This window comes from Pelophylax lessonae (assembly GCF_965119305.1).
Source record: "Pelophylax lessonae genome assembly, chromosome: 4".
NCBI classification, from domain to species: Eukaryota; Metazoa; Chordata; class Amphibia; order Anura; family Ranidae; genus Pelophylax; species Pelophylax lessonae.
The window spans coordinates 156,719,724-156,737,750 of record NC_138771.1 but is presented as its reverse complement, the minus strand read 5'-3'; the positions used below and the strand labels follow the sequence as shown (position 1 = coordinate 156,737,750).

The following is an 18,027-nucleotide window of genomic DNA, read 5'->3' as shown; positions in this document are numbered from 1 at the left end:
AGATTTAGTCTAACTATATATTTGTTGCTAAAATCTGACTGCTCTCTCCATCAGAAATAGTAGTCTATCTAACCACTTGCAGACCACCTGCCCGCAATGTACTGCTGTGCGTTGCTGGCCTCTTCCGGGTGCAGGAAGTGCCCCTGCCTGCCGATTGTACACAGCGGGAGTTTGTCAGCAGGTCCTAGCCAATGATTCATGGTCAGGGCCTTCTGGTCGGCTGTGTCCAATCACACCCCAGAGCCCTGTGTTGACAATCAACATAGTGCTCTGTAAAGAGGTAACAATCTCTCTGTTTTTTATCCCTGCATAGCAGAGATAAGAAACAACCAGATATTTAGTAAAAAGCAGCACACATTACACAAGTTAACACTTGTTAGGCACACATTTAACCCCTTGATTACACAAGATGTTAACTGCTTCCCAGCCAGTGTTATTAGTACAGTGACAGTGTATAGTATTATCACTGATCACTATATTAGTCTCACTGGTGATATCAATGTCAGTTAGTTCTCACCCAGTGTTAGTTAGTGTCAGATTGCCCACTGCACTATCACAGTCCCACTATAAGCCACTGATCACCGCCATTAGTAGTATACGAAAAAACAATTCCAGTGTATATATACCATAGTTTCAAGCAAACCAATCAATATACACTTATTTGGATTTTTTTTTTTTTACTAAAAGAATAGCGCAGTGCTAACTAGCAAAAAATGGCCTGGTCATAAAGGGGGTAAAATCTTACAGAGCCGAGGTGATGAAAAATATTTAACCACATCCCGCCCGCCCTATAGCAGAATGACGGCGGGAATGTGGTTGTATTATCCTGACCGGACGTCATATGACGGTGGCAGGATAATACGCTCTGCGCGCCCCCCCTGGGGCGCGCAGAGCGGCGATCGCTGATGTGAGGTGTCAGTCTGACTCCCTGCATCTCCGATCTCGGTAAAGAGCCTACTGACGTAGGCTCTTTTCCATGTGACCAGCCGTGTCCAATCACAGCTGGTCACATAGTAAACAGGAAGAGCCGTTGATCGGCTTTCCTCAGTACGTGCCTGACAGGCACGAGTAAAGGAGCGCCGATCGGCGGCTCCCCTGACAGGGGGGGGGGGTCGGCACTGGTAATCAGATCATTGATTACCAGTGCAGACCCGTGGGGGGGAGGGGGTTCCACTAGAACCTCCAGGGATGCCCACCCATGACCCCAGGGATGCCCACCCATGACCCCAGGGATGCCCACTATGGCCACCAGGGATGGCAATCAGGGCTCAGGGAGCCCCCCATTGCCCTCCCCATCAGTGCTGCCTGCCAGTGCCCACCCTATCAGTGCTGCCCACCAGTGCCCATCATTGCAATCTATCAGTGTCGCCCACCAGTGCCCATTATTGCCCACCATTCCCGCCTATCAGTGCCCATTAGTGCCCATCAGTGCTGCCCGTCAGTGCCGATCAGTGCCCATCAGTGCCCACCAGTGCCGCCTATCAGTGCCCATTAGTGCCCATCAGTGCCACCTATCAGTGCCACCTATCAGTGCCCATCAATGCTGCCTACCAGTGCCCAGCAGTGCCGCCTATCAGTGCCCACCAATGCTGCATATCAGTGCTACCTATCAGTGCCAAATATCAGTGCCTATCAGTGCCGCCTATCAGTGCCACCCCATCAGTGCCACCCTATCAGTGCCTCCTCATCAGTGCCTGTCAGTGCAGTCTCATCAGTGCTCATCAGTGCAGGAAAAAACATATTTATTTACAAAATTGTATAACATAAACAAAAAAACTTTTTTTTTTTTCAAACTTTTCAGTCTTTTTTTTATTTGTTTAGCAAAAAAGAAAAAACCTTGCGGTGATCAAATACCACCAAAAGAAAGCTCTATTTGTGGGGGGAAATAACATAAATTTGGTTTAGGGTACAGTGTTGCATGACCGCGCAATTGTCATTCAAAATTCAACAGCGCTAAAAGGGGAAAATTGGCCTGGGCAGGAAGGGGGTGAAAGTGCCCTGTATTGAAGTGGTTAAACATTCAGAATAAAATATATTTTTTGAAACTTCCAATCTGCCTGCTTTCAGTCACTGCCTTAAAACTATCAGGCTGTCCAAAAGCATATAAACTTTTGATCAAGCCACTTTATTGTAAGGGCAATTTTACCATTTTTTTTCATCTGCATGATCTAGTGTGCTCAATTTTGTGTTCTAGAGCAGGAATCAACCCATGGGCCATATACCAGTGCTGGCCTTTTTATGGCCAGGCCCTACAACGGGAGTTGAGCTGTGACCACGGTCCTGATAGGACTATCACAGACCACAGTTGCTGCTCACCTCCTACTGTGCGGCTGTGTCAATGAGCCTGTGTCTTCTCCCGGGTCTCCCCCCTCCCAGCTGCTGATGTCAACCTGTCAGTAAGGCAGGGGGCGAGAGGAGCTGGAGATCTGCTCTGGAGATTAGGAGTCTTTCATATTAACAAGCTTTGGCACCTCCCACCTTCTGCCCTGCTAACAAGTTGACATCAGTGGCAGGGGGAAACCGGGCGAGAAGACACTAGGCTGAAAACTTCCTCTACCCTGCCACAGGTAGGACTGTGCAGGGGGGGGGGGGGGGGGGGCAGAGACTGAAATGGGGCATGACTGGAAGGAGCACAGGAGGGGGGCTGTGATTGCATTGATATAAAAGAGAATGCACTGTAAAGGGACTCTGCAATCATTACAGTGCCCCTTTAAAGTGCAGTCCCCTTTATATCACAGTACCCCCTTGACAGCGCAGTCTACCTTTACTGTGAAGTCCCTGTTATTTTACAGTGCAGCCCCCATTACATTATTGTAAAGGGGTAATGTGAAGGGGGGCTGTGAAGTGAAATAGAACAGATGACACCGTGGGACTGCTTTAAAGTAAGAACTGTGATGAAAAAGGGAACTGTGGACCCTGTACAGGGGGGTTGCAGTGCTGTATCTTGGCCTAGGCCAACAAGGCCCAGGCCTAGGGCAGCACTTTGCAGGGGGGCAGCAAAAAAGCTGCACCCCGCACAAAAGAAAACCCCCCCAAAAAAAAACAGCCTTCTCCTGGCTCCCGCACGAAAAGGTTCCCCCGTCGGCTTGCACTACACTTTTAGTATAGTGCCAGTCTTATGGGGCGAATTGGGCCAGAGGGCAGGATCCAGGAGAATAAGTCTGGCACCCACATAAAGCACTCACACTGCTACCTACCAGTATAATAATACCGGCGGATGAGGACATTCGGACAGACCGCAGGCCGCCGACCACACTTAATACAACTGGCCTGACGGCCCCCAATGCTAAGTGTGGCACTGCAGCCTAATGCTCTTCCTACCCTCCTCCACCCCCAGGTATGGCAGCCATCATGTCAGTAATATCATTTAATTTCTTTAAACATCCTTGTGCTTGAGCGAGAATATTAAATTGTATATGATGACAATAATATTTTGGACCTGCTCACCTCATATGTCCTATCACAATATGTCACTGAATTAGTAAGATTACTCCAATCTTATAAGATATTTGGACTTGTGTTTGCTGCCACTGATTATTTCACTTATTTGTATAATGACTCTGGACTTCCTATTTATTATACAAATAAGTGAAATATTCCTATAATTACAATCAGTGGCAGCAAACACAAGTCAATATTTCTTAGGCTGCACTAATGGGCACTGATAGGCTGTGCTGGTGGCCACTGATGGGGCTGTACTGATGGCCACTGATGAGGCTACACTGATATGCTGCACTGATGAGGCTGCACTGATGGGCAGTAATGAGGTGGCACTGATAAGGCTGCACTGATGGGCACTGATGAGGCTGAACTTATGGGAACTGATGAGGCTGAACTTATGGGAACTGATGAGGCTATGCTGATGGGCACTGATACACTGGTTGTGGTCTGTGGTTTACAGATGACAGAACGGGTCAGAAACATGAAGGGGTGTGGCCTTTACAGGAAGGGGTGGGTCATATTTAAATTAGGGGGTGCACAAGTTTAGTCAGGCCTAGGGCAGCACCAAACCTAAATACACCACTGGGGGGTTGTGGTATAAAGGGGGGCTAAGGACAGACTCTGTAACTATCTAGTCCATCCCCCCAGTCCCTGGAAAAATTGGCTACCACGAAACTGGTCTCTGGTACCAAAAAGTTTGCGGACCGCTGTTCTAGTGCACATGATCCAGTGTGCTCTATTTTGTGTTTCTATTTTTGCATGCTTATATATCTTTTGGATATGTGCAGAGATGGCAAGGACAGACAGTTGTGTTATGGTACTAGTGAAGTGCAGTACATTTGAAGATTTCTAGTGGGGTAGGAATAGGTAAAGTACCTATCTTTCTGTGGATGAGCCCTCAATGTCCTCACATACAATGCAGATCTGCCAGTCCTACATTGTACATGATGACGTTTGAGAGTTGCAACCAGTCAAGAAGAGACGAGGAGCAGCTTCAAAAACCAGTAGCGTGGAGGGGAGGAATACTGTTGGAGTAAGAAATAAGGTAAGTATTTTACCCTATTCTTTACTCATTTGACTAAGAAAGCATTTACATTTTGCAGTGTAGGGAAGGATGGGACATTGCAAGGTAATATTACACAGTAAGCTATAGTTCAGCTTTAAAACACAAAAGCCAGTTTTATAATGTATTCAGATGCATCTAAAACATAGAGGGGCTACAGAAATATGACCCAGCCTTATTTGATTGCAAGGGAATGTGACTAGCCTTACATGATAGCTAGCGACTCATTAGATGGCATCTTTCCTTTTAGTTACACAAATTCACTCTTAGATTGTAAGCTCTAACGAGCAGGACCCTCTGATTCCTCCTGTACTGAATTGTATTGTAATGCCTCGTTTCCACTGAGTGGTACGGTTCGGTTCAGTACGGTACGGTTCGGAACGGTACACCTTGCGTTTCCACCGCCAATAGTACCCTTTCATGATAGGCGTGGTGTAGCCGGAAAGCAGTGATCGACGTCACTTGATAGGCGTGGTGTATGCCAGAAGCAGAGTAGAGAACTCTCGCGCGAAGCAAAACAAACAACAATGGAGGAAGTAATGCAGATTGTGTTCGTGCTTCTTGGCATGTGGCTGTTTGTCACAAGGAGACAGCGTTCGTTTGAGCAAAGGCTGCAGGCTGCAAGGAAAAACACAGCTGAAAAATATATGACAATACTACAGAGCTGGGACGAGACGGAAAACCCAGAAAGAAAAGCAAGTCAAAAACGACGGCACAGGAGGGTAAGCTGTTGTGACCTGTTAAGCAACCCTACAGTCTCAGCACCATGCACTGTCTTGACATCATAAATCCCTCTCATGAATTACTGCCTGTTATTGCTAATATTTCCCGTACCTGGTAGTTGCATTAAAGTACCTGAACACACCCTCATTCACTACTACAGTGTGTATGACATGTTTGCAATGTATTTTTTTTCAGATAATCAATCTGTTGTAAAATCGCCGCCGCAGACCAACCATTTGGACATTCAACCGATCAGATGAATGGTGGGATGTGATTGTTCCAGGATTCACACGCACACAGTGGGTGCACAACTTCAGCATGTCTGAAGAAACATTTCTGTTCCTTTGTACCAAGCTGTATCCAGCAATGTTAAAACAGGATACAAACTTCCGAGTGTGTGTTCCCCTGAAGAAAAGAGTTGCACTATGGAAGCTGGCAACCAACAGCGACTACAGAAGTATTGGCTATCTTTTTGGTGTCAGCAAAACAACAGTGTGTCGGTGTGTGCAGGATTTCTGTGAGGCCGCCTGCTCTTTGTTAGTTTCCAAACAGATTTTTTTCCCTGACCAGCAAAAGCTTATGAAGAAATGGCAGACTACTTTGAGAATCGATGGGGACTTCCTATGTGTGTTGGTGTCATTTATGGGTGTCACATACCCATTATTGCCCCAAAGGAGTACCACTGTGATTACTTTAATAGAAAAGGCTGGCATTCTATCATCCTGCAAGGAGTTGTAGATGGGAAAGGATTGTTTTGGAGTGTATATGCAGGAATGGCTGGGAGTTTGCATGATGATGCTCATATCCTGAGACTGTCCACATTGTGGGAGTTAGTGGAGCGAGGATGCCTTTACCCAGCTTGCACCAGGAACATCAGTGGCGTGAATGCTGGCTATTATGTGCTAGGAGACTCTGCCTATCCTTTGTTGAATTGGCTCCTAAAACCATTTCCCGACAATGGTCGACTGACAGAAGAACAACTGACCTACAACAAGAAAGTGTGCAGGGCTCGGTGGTGGTAGAAAATGCTTTTGGGAGGCTTAAGGGCAGGTGGCGGTGCCTTATGAAGAGGAATGACAGCGACATTGAACTGGTGAAATCCATGGTGTTGACTTGTTCTGCTCTGCACAATATTTGTGAAAGTCATGAAGAGGATTACCAACAAGAATGGGATACACCTGTAGCAGCAGAGCCTGTTTTGCCACTGGCACAGGATGCAGAAGAGGAGGGCAGAGATATACGAGAGGGTCTGATGCATTATTTGAACAATTAATTTCTATTTACTGATTTTTTATATTTATTTAATGATAATTTACTCAACCTCATGTCATCAAAAATGTTCATGTTTGTCTTTCCTCATGCAATAAGAAATGATGTTTTTGATGAAAACATTCCAGGATTATTGATCATATGGTGTACTTCAACTGGCCCCAAATTGTTGAGGGTAAAAGTGTAGCTTCAAAGGGCTTGAAATGATACCATACAAGGGTCTTATATAGTGAAGCCAGCAAACAAAAAAAAACTATATTCTTTATAAACACAAATGATCGCCTTGCAAGTGCTTACACTTTCTGTATTCTTCAAAAAGTAATGTCCTACGCCTTCCCTATTCTACTTTTGAACAAATTGGAACTGTCACTGCGTTCAATTCTTAAGTAGAATAGAAAAGGCGTAGGACATACAGCGTAAACTTTTTAAAGAATACGTAAATACGTTTATCTGACAAAGGCGATCATTTGTTTATATGAAGCATATAACATTTTTGGAGAAAATGAACGATCATTTTACTAGATAAAATTATTCCTTGTCTGGGATAGTTTAAAGCCATTTGAAGCTGCACTGAAACTGTACTTTTGATCTTCAACAATTTGGAGACCAGTGAAGTCCAGTGAAGTCCACCATATGGAGAGTAATCCTTTAACAGTTAACGTCAGTAATGTAAACAGAATGACATCAATTTGTAGAATGGGTACGTCCTGTTAGACAGCCATAGAACACATGATGCCTCTTAATGGGAAAAATGATTTCATTTCATTTGAAAATAGTCAAACAAGTGCTTTATTGAACAAGTTGTGTAACAACAGGAAAAAGTAGTGCAAAAAATAGTGTTGAGTGTCAAAAAAGTGTGCTGGGTGCAAAGCACTAGTGGCTGGATGGAGGCAGAGGATCACGACAGTTGCTCAACACCTGCACCAGCTGACTGAGTGTGCCAAGGAAGGCCTGATTGAAGCTTGCAGTCTGCTCAATGTGTTGCCTAGTGATTTCAGCCTCCTGCCGCCTTGCCTCACGGGCATCCTCCAGCATCATCTCAAAGCGTCGCTCACGACGGTCCTCCATCCTCTCTAACCATTCCTGATGCCTCTAATCAGCTGCCTGCATCTCCACCAGGGCTGCAACAACATCCTGCTGCCCCCTTTTTCTCCTGCCTAGAATGCAAAACAGACATCAATGTTTGAAGAATTTCTGTTCTCGTGATTAAACGTATGCAGTTATATGTAGGGGGGAGACATTAGAAGCACAATGCAATATCATGATTAGTGTATTACTATTATCTCAAAATAAAAAAAAAAGGTGTGTGACTTTTCACTCTGGATTTCATGTCTTACTGATGAGTGTACACTGGGGTGCTCTCGCAGATGATGGCGCCTATTCTGGTGGTGTCGGTGTACATGCAGTTGAACTCGAACTTGCAGTTGAACTCAAACTTGCAGTTGAACTCGAACTTGCAGTTGACATCGAACTTGCAGTTGAAATCGAACTTGCAGGTGAGTTCTCAAAGGTGAACAGTCCTTCTGTGGTTTCATCCTGACTGATAGGATCCTCAACTGAAATGTTACAAGTCAGGTAAGTACACTGTAACAATAGGTTCAAGATATACCATACTATACATACAGCTATGAACATACCAGCAGACTCCATCATTGACTCCAGCAGAGAGGTGGCCGTATCCATGCTGCCCCCTCTTCCCAAATTGGCGGGACTGTGTCCATAGATAGCGTCCAGCATATCAAACCATTTCCAGGTCTTTCTGTTTACGCCACTCCGGCTGTTGTGGTTTTTCACCTTACGGTATTTGCTCCGCAGCTTCTTGCATTTAATGCGGCACTGCTCTGGCGTCCGCTGGAACCCCTCTTCAGTCATCCTCTCAGAAACATGCTGGAACACCTTCTCGTTTCTCACCATTCCATCGAGTTCTCTTTGCACCCTTTCCTCGCTGATGATAACCAGGAAGATCTGCACCTCCTGTGTCGACCAAGTTTCCCTGCGCGCCGACATTTCTGTTGCTTCCGTAAACACATTATGAATGCCGCCCACGGAAGTGACGATTCTCTGTCAACCAATCAAAGTTCTGCAGAGTGTAGCTCCACCCAGTTGGTACGGTACTAATGTTCTTGGTACCCCAACGAAAGGGTACCAAAAAAGTGGTACGGTACGGTTCGGAATTAGGGTACCATTCATAATGGAAGCGGCATAAATAGCGTACCGTACCGAACCAAACCGTACCAGAAATCTCAGTGGAAACGAGCCATAAGTGTACTGTCTGCCCTATTATGCTGTCTTAAATAATAAAGAAACATTTCAGAACACACCCAAAAATGACCATGACATTTGACCAAGTCTGAGAAATCAGGTGCAGCAACTTTTGTTAATATATGTAACAAGCCAGTGGGACCTTTAAATGCTTACCAGTTAGTATGGTTTACTACACATTTTTTTATATAGTTCTATGCTTTTATTTTAAAAAAATAGTTAAAATAAAAGTGTTAGTGCTTTCCTTTACCAAAAATGTTAGTCTGCCTTATTTGTCTGCCCCTGCAAAGGTTGTAATACAATATTTGACATCTATTAATTCAGGTTCTATTGTCATGAGGTTTACTTCTTCACAATTCTCTTTTATCACTCCCATATAGAAGGAATAGCCCTCTATAGGCGTGGTGACGCAATCACCATCTCCTGCCAAGATTCCATCACCATGCAGAGAAGAGTACATAAAGTACATACTGTATACCGTATTTACTGACTGACTGACTGTTTAATTATTTACATTGTTATGGACTGGAGTTTGTTTTTTTTTTCAAATATATTTTTTGTTTTGTGTTTTTATGTAGTGCTATCCGTTTAATTTTCTATGGTGTATCCCACATCCATCAATTGTTACGTGTATGTGAATTTATTATAAATCAAAGTTGATAGATGTTACAGAGAAAAAAAACTGTTTTATTTATAGCCATAGCAGACCATGTAACTGTTATGGGACCCAAAATCACTGGGTGCCGAATCCTATCTAACTACGCATTAAGTCTACAAAGTTGACAAAGAAAATTAATGTATTTATAGTTTTGGTATTAAAAAAACTAGAGTAACTATCTTTCAGATAGGGATTACAATAAGGATTCAGTGATATATGATCTGACAGTTATAATTATTATTTCATGACCCAAGGATGGATATATAAGTACCATGTATTGTTTTGCTTGTAAAATATTTTAGCATTGTTTTCTTACTGAATAAAACGTTGAAATGTGCTCTGACCTTACATTTGTAGGTGAATCATAAAGTCACCTTCAAGCTAGATCCTTACTCATTTGAGATGTGAGTCATACTGCAGCCAGATGCTGAGAATGTGGTCTTGCAATGCGGTAAGCCAAATTCAGTTTTTATTCACAGGATCTTCTATGTTGCTGAAGTTATAATCTCTATTTCTAAACACACAAAATAAAAGTGTATATATTAAAACGATTTTGTATATTTTATTGTGTTTTATTGTGTCTCTTTATATTCCATAGTAACAAAATCACAATGACAAAGAGTAGGAGTGACTACTTAGCCCGATGATCACAGCATACAGTATTAGTATACCAAGGAACATTTGGTAAAGCTTAGACTTTTAAACCAATTTAAAATGATTAAACATTTTAATGGTCGATACATAACTCCAAAACAGGTCCCTTATCTGGTGGGACTGTTCTCCTTTGGAGTTGAATCCTTCCGTCACTCTTTTTTCTTTTTTTTGGTCTGAAGTATAGACTCCTTTTAAAAAATGTACTATTTAATCACCACAGTATTGTATTGCACTGAATCTTTTTAACCCAACCTCTAAATGATTGCATGTGTTGTTTTGGAAAGCTAATATTAAGAAAAATTTGCAGTGAAAAAGAAGACCCTTTTTGAATGTTACAGTAATTCTTCATGGTCCACATCAAATTATTTTACGGTATATATGTACAGTATATATGAATTATATATGAAATTTGGTGTTTTGACAGCCTGTCTCATTTATTTCTTGAGGCCCTAAAATGCCAGCACAGCACCAAGACCCCCCAAAATTACCCATTTTTGGAAAGTAGACACTCCAATGTCCAATACATTCTACTACTACTCCTGGAGATATTCAAGTATGAAACTTTGTTAGGCTTTCAAGAGGAATACATTTTGCATCTGATTTCCTGACTACTCGAGGCCCTAAAGTACCAGGACAGGAGAAAATCCCACAAAATGACCACATTTTACAAAATAGACCCTTCATCATATTTATAGGCATGGTAAGTCTTTTGAAGATTACATTTTTTGCCACAAGTTTTTGGAAAAAAAAAGAAATAAAACAAACATATGGTTATATTACATACAACTGTCAATTTTAAGGATATTTCTCATAAACAGTATGGTTATTCTTAGAATACATCCCAAAACACTCTCTGCTATTCCTCCAAAGTGAGGGAATACCACGTGTGAAACATTTTTGGAGCCTAGCCACATAGAGAGACCCAAAATCTAAGGAACACCTTCAGGTGTTCTAGGGGCATAAACTACACATCTGATTTCCTGACACCAACTTTTTGGAGGCCTTGGAGCACCAGGACAGTGGAAGCACCCAAACAATTACCACATTTTGGAAAGAAATTTTTATGTCCTAAGAGGCATAGGGATCCTTTTGAAGACTTCATTTTTTGCCACAGGGTTTTGGAAAATGCGGAATAAAAATGAAAATGTATTTTTTTTACACAAAGTTGTCAATTAAGATATTTCTCATACACAGCATGTACATACTTAGAATTGCACCCTATAACACATTCTGCTACTCTTGAGTATGGTTATACCACATACATTAGACTTTTTTGCAGCCTAGAGCTTTAACCACTTTACGACCAGCCGCCGCAGATGCACTGCGGCAGTCCGGCTCGTACAGCCTGGGAGGAGCTAGGGGGCGATCGCATGCCGCCGGAGCCAGTGCGGGTGTCAGGATAGCTCCGATGGCCGCCGGCCACCCACGATCTCCCGCCGCTGACAGAGAAGGACGGACGGCTGATGTAAACACAGCCGTCCGTACTTCTCCCTGAAGTGATCACAGATGTCATGTGATCCTGCTTTATAGGATCACATGTCTCTGTGAAGACTTCACATGCTACGCCCTCTACAGTTAGAATCACGCCCCTAGGGTCACATTTAACCCCTTGATCGTCAGTACTGTTAACCCCTTCCCTGCCAGTGTCATTTTTACAGTAACAGTGCATATTTCTAGCACTGATTACTGTAGTCATGTCACTGGTACACCCAAAAGTGTCAAAAATGTCAGTTAGGGGTCCGATCTGTCCGCCGCAATTGTTTGTAAAAAATTGCAAATCACCGCCATTACTAGTAAAAAAATAAAAAATAGTAAATGCAATAACTTTTGCGCAAACCAATCAAAATACGCTTCTTATGTTGTTTTTTTTTTTACCAAAAATATGTAGCAGAAAACAAATTGGCCTAAAATGTTTTAAAAATTTTTACATTTTTACATTTTTTTTTTTTTGAGAATTTCATATAAAAGAATGTGAAAAATATTATTTATTTTCTTCAAAATTGTCGCTTTTTTGTTTATAGTGCAAAAAATAAAAATCGCACAGGTGATCAAATACCACCAAAAGAAAGCTCTATTTGTGGGGAAAAAAACAACGTCAATTTAGTTTGGGTACATCGTCACACGACCGCGCAATTGTCCGTTAAAATCACGCAGTACCGATACGCAAAATAGAGCCTGGTCATTGAGCAGCCAAATGCTCCGGTCTGAAAGTGGTTAAGGTGACCCAAGGAGCACCTTGAAGCAAGAGGCATAAATTAGGCATCCAAATTCCTAACTACATGTTTTGGAGGCCCTGGAGGGCCAGGACAGTGGAAACACTCACAAAATTACCACTTTTTGGAAAGCAAACATGGTGAGACATGGTGAGTCTTTTGAATATTTAATTTCTCAACACAAGCTTTTGGAAAATGAAGGAAAAAAATTAAATTATATAATTAATTTATAATAATAGGATAAATATTAAGATAATTCATAGTCACATAGTTACATAGTTACATAGTTGTTGAGGTTGAATAAAGACAATAGTCCATCCAGTTCAACCTGTGTAGGTGTGTGTGACCCTAATCATCTCTCATACCCCTGAACGTTCTGATCCTCGAGATGTACGTCCAAGAGTCTTTTGAAAGCCACCATACTTCCCGCAGAAACCACCTGTTGTGGTAGAGAATTCCACAATTGTGTAGCCCTAACAGTAAAGAACCCCCTGCGTTGCCTAAGGTTAAAACGCTTCTCCTCTAATCGCATTGTAAATACAAAACGCATTTTGCTACACTCTGCACTGCATGTGTGAGACTTTTTCAATGCTTGAATTTATTATGTAGCTAACATTACATCTTGTGTATCACAAAAATCAACCAACAGTGCATCAAAAATAGTGTACTCAAATTCACATCTCTGTACAAGTGGTCAGGAAATATACCGTATCTCATAAAAGTATTTTTTTTGTAAATATTTTGTTATATCTTTTCATGTGACAACACTGAAGAAATGACACTTTTCTACAATGTAAAGTAGTGAGTGTACAACTTGTATAACAGTGTAAATTTGCTGCCCCCTCAAAATAACTCAACACATAGCCATTAAGGTCTAAACAGCTGGCAACAAAAGTGAGTACACTCTTAAGTAAAAATGTCCACATTGGGCCCAAAGTGTCAATATTTTGTGTGGCCACCATTATTTTCCAGCACTGCCTTAACCCTCTTGGGCATGGAGTTCATCAGAACTTCACAGGTTGCCACTGGAGTCCTCTTCCATTCCTCCATGACGACATCATGGAGCTGGTGGATGTTAGAGGCCTTGCGCTCCTCCACTTTCCGTTTGAGGATGCCCCACAGATGCTCAATAGGGTTTAGGTCTGGAGACATGCTTGGCCAGTCCATCACCTTTACTATCAACTGCTTTAGCAAGGCAGTGGTCGTCTTGGAGGTGTGTTTGGGGTTCTTATCATGTTGGAATACTTCCCTGCGGCCCAGTCTCCCAAAGAAAGGGGATCATGCTCTGCTTCAGTATGTCACAGTACATGTTGGCATTCATGGTTTCCTCAATGAATTGTAGCTCCCCAGTGCCGGCAGTACTCATGCAGCCCCAGACCATGACACTCTCCACCATGCTTGACTGTAGGCAAGACACACTTGTCTTTGTACTCCTCACCTGGTTGCCGCCACACACATTTGACACCATCTGAGTCATATAAATTTTATCTTGGTCTCATCAGAACACAGGACATGGTTCCAGTAATCCATGTCCTTAGTTTGCTTGTCTTCAGAAACTGTTTGCAGGGCTTTCTTGTGCATTATCTTTAGAAGAGGCTTCCTTCTGAGATAATAGCCATGCAGACCAATTTGATGCAGTGTGCCTAGGCCATCTTTATGTAGAGCAACAATTCCTTTTTTTTTCAGATCCTCAGAGAGTTCTTTGCCATGAGGTGCCATGTTGAACTTCCAGTGACTAGTATAAGAAAGTGAGAGCGATAACACCAAATATTACACACCTGCTCCCCATTCACATCTGAGACTTTGTAACACTAACGAGTCACATGACACAGGGGAGGTAATACGGCTAATTAGGCCCAGTCTGGCCATTTTCACTTAGGGGTGTACTCGCTAGTCGCTAATGTTGCCAGCTGTTTAGACATTAATGGCTGTGTGTTGAGTTGTTTTAAGGGGACAGCAAATGTACAATGTTATACAAGCTGTACACTCACTACTTTACATTGTAGCAAAGTGTCATTTCTTCAGTGTTGTCACATGAAAAGATATAATAAAATATTTACAAAAATGTGAGGAGTGTACTCACTTTTGTGAGATACGGTGTGTGTGTGTGAGTATATATATATATATATATATATATATATATATATATATACACACATACACACACCACTGCTTGCCTGCACATTTCTCCTCATGGATCTCTGCAGTCTCCTGTTATCTCCACCCTCATCCAGCCGAGATCTCAGTGATTTATATTTTCATGGACCGCCGTCGCTTTTACATTTTGGAGCCGAGATCAGGGAAGTCAGAGGGGTTGGAGCAGAGATGATTTTATGTTGCCGCGGAGATGATTTAATGTACCCCCGGCAACAGCTGTTGCGGTGTAACGTTACAAAACACTACCCCGTGAAAATTCCCTACTCTCCGCAGCTATGAGCATGCGCAGTGGGAAGCTGCTCAGCTGTTCCATGACGTATGTGCACAGGAAGTGACGAGGGTAGGGAATTTTCTCGAGGTAGGGTTTTTTTAACGTTACACCGGCCCTAGTGGAGGCACTGCAAACTTTATTATCAAACCCAATCTTCCACTTCGCCAAAAAAAAAGAGAGCTACACCTGGGTTGCCTAAGTGAGCACACCAGAAGCCAGGGTATAGAGGTTTTTTTGTCTATTTCTGACACATGCTGTTTACAAGTTAAAATCAGTATTTTTTTGCTAGAAACCCCCAAACATTATATATATATATATATATATATATATATATATATATATATATTTTTTTTTTTTTAAGCAAACATTCTGGAAAATAATATGGCGGATGTTGCAATATTTTTGAAAAGTATATAAATTAGCGTAACTAATAAGATATCGATAAAAAAACTATAGTATAACCGGGCAGCTGCTATACCAACAGAGCTTATCACTGCAAAGTATAAAAATCAAAATATATCAAAGGTACAGCGCTAATAGGTGCCAAATTTCAATATTGATGTGCAATTAAGCAAAATAAAGTGCATACAAATAATAAAAGTGTCAATGTGCAAAGTTTCAAAAGTATTCTCATAAAGTGCAATAGAATGTCCAAAATGTGTCAGTCCATTGTATAGCTTCCTCCGCCCTGTGCAAAATATACTGGAAAAAGGTGCTTGAAAGTGCTTGTGCTTCTACCACCACAACCCAAAGATGGCCTCTCACCATAAACTTAGACCCATGTTTTACCACCAAGTTCAAGTAAGCAGTTCCCCTAAGGGATAAAGATCTCCCCTCTACAGGCAGTATTCCATTGGGGTTCGCTTAATGGGATGGACTTAATAATAACTTCGAATCACTCCCAGCATCATCTGATGTAACCACTTGTCTCACACACTCAGAGGAAGCTGGCTGCCGGGTTCCTGTCCGTCCAGGAAGTCTCCACCCCCTATACGCGTTGCGTCATACGTCCAAGACACTCAACTTCATCAGTAGGGGTGGCTGTATTTTTGCTACGCGGTATTTGCGCAGCGGTCTTTCAAATGCAACTTTTTTGGAAAAAAATACACTTCACTGAATTTAAAAAAACTAAACAGTAAAGTTAGCCCAATTTTTTGGTATATTGTGAAAGATGATGTCACGCCAAGTAAATAGATACCAAACATGTTGTGGTTTAAAAATGCCCACACTCGTGGAAAAACGACAAACTACAGTACTTAAAAATCTGAATAGGTTACGCTTAAAAATTTTTCATAAGTTACCAGTTTAGAGTTACATAGAATGTCTTTTGCTAGAATTATTGCTCTCGCTTTGACAAACGCGGCCTCACATACCTCACATGTGTTATTTGAACACCGTTTACATTTGCGGGCGTGACTTACGTATGCGCTTTCTTTGGTGCCCGAGCTCACACGGATGCTATTTATTTTATTTAATTGTCATTTTTATCACTGTTCCTTTTTTAAAAAAAAATCTGTTCACTTTTATTGCTGTCACAAGGAATGTATATCATCCCTTGTGACAGTAATAGGCAGTGACAGGTACTCTTCATGGAGGGATCTGGGGACTAAAAGACCCCAAACCCCTGCACTGCACTTCAAGGTATTCAAAACGCCGAAATCTGCATTTTTGAATACTGTCAGTTTTTTTTAAACCAATGTCCCAAATCCGTCTTCATTTGGGACTCTAACCAGATGTGCTGGATTAATAGGGGAGACAGGAGTTTAAAAAAATCCCCAGCACTCCAGAGAAGTATTAAAGGGGTTATCTAAAGTAGCAGTCAACCAAAGTTGCTAGAGGATGGTGCCACAGAAAACACACTGGAAAGCATTCTGGAGTGTTGGGCCAAAAAAACTGAAAAATGAAGATGCTTCCTTGCGTATCTCTGTATACAAAGCAGCAGGTAAAATTTTTTGTTTGTGTGTGTGTCACCGGCGCAAACCAAATAGTAAAAATGTAACCAATATGTGGTTTGCTACAGCTAGAGTGACTTTATTGAGAAGTGTGTACAAATAAAGATCTATAAATAGCTGCGCTAACCAATACATAAACTGCTGTTACCCAATCAACATGAGGCACAAAAATTGTCAACACCACGAGTGATGTGATGTCCATTGATAAGTCCAATGGCAGTGTAGTATGAGCCTGGTCAATATGTAGGTCTTTTTATCCCCTGTATGGATCTCTCCTGTGGTCCCAGGTGCATATAGCGGTATTCCATAAACTTTTTATTCGCTCCAACAAGCTCCCCTCTCATGCACTCGTGTAATCAGATAAATAGCCATCATTGCGCAATATCCAAATACATTTTATTAAAAAAAAAAAGTTACACTCACATGTAAAAGTGCCCTTAGACCGGCACTAAGTCTATCCAGCAATCCACTAAGCCTGTGCAGCCACCGCTCTATCCAATAGAATCAGCAAAATGAACGGTGTAGTCACCAACCAGGAAGTGATGGGTGGACTTTTTGAAATCTAGATCAGTACTTTCCATCTCATTGAGACCAAAAATTTTACTTTCTGGGAGACTAGAAAAAAGGTGGATCAAAATCAGGTGCCCCTCAATTAAAGCAGAAAACATGACAGCAATGGCAGGCTGGCAGGAGCTGTGATTGACAGATGATCGAACACACAGACAAATTGCATCTGGTAAATTTGTGGATACAGTGCCTTGCCTGGTGTGATCCTTGTTCTTCATGATGCTCTCTGAGCTTTAAACGGACCTCTGAGACTATCACAGTGCAGGTGCATTTATACGGAGACTTGATTACACAGAGGTGGATTCTATTTATCATCATTAGTCATTCAGGTCAACATTGGATCATTCAGAGATCCTCACTGAACTTCTGGAGACAGTTTGCTGCACTGAAAGTAAAGGGGCAAAATAATTATGCACGCCCAATTTTTCAGTTTTTTATTTGTTAAAAAAGTTTGAAATATCCAATAAATTATGTTCCACTTCATGATTGTGTCCCACTTGTTGTTGATTCTTCACAAAAAATTACAGTTTTATATCTTTATGTTTGAAGCCTGAAATGTGGCAAAAGGTCACAAAGTTCAAGGGGGCTGAATACTTTCGCAAGGCACTGTACATAGGAATACAGTGGCAGGTTGCCACAGCTCCTGTCAGCCTTTCATTGCTTTGTACAGGGTTCCCGGCCACAGCGGTTTGCACACACTTGTGATTCTTGCCACATGAATCTGTTAATTCTTGTCACAGGAATCCACTGCTTGGCCCTAATCACAGTTGTGAATTTGGTCCAAAAAAAGTCAGGGG

At 42.0% G+C, this 18,027-nt stretch overlaps 1 protein-coding gene across 2 annotated transcripts in view; it reads left to right on the top strand.

The window, feature by feature from the left end:
- The first annotated feature begins 4,255 nt into the window (after positions 1-4,255).
- The window catches only part of USP50 (ubiquitin specific peptidase 50), a 34,153-nt gene continuing 20,381 nt past the window's right edge, over positions 4,256-18,027 (top strand). Inside the window, exons 1-2 of one of the 2 annotated variants that reach the window (XM_082254179.1) lie at positions 4,256-4,486; positions 9,774-9,867. In XM_082254179.1, the coding sequence (XP_082110305.1) occupies positions 9,863-9,867 (5 nt within the window). In that variant the 5' untranslated portion in view covers positions 4,256-4,486; positions 9,774-9,862. The remainder of the gene's footprint in view (positions 4,487-9,773; positions 9,868-18,027) is intronic. The other variant, XM_082254180.1, reaches the window with a different exon arrangement.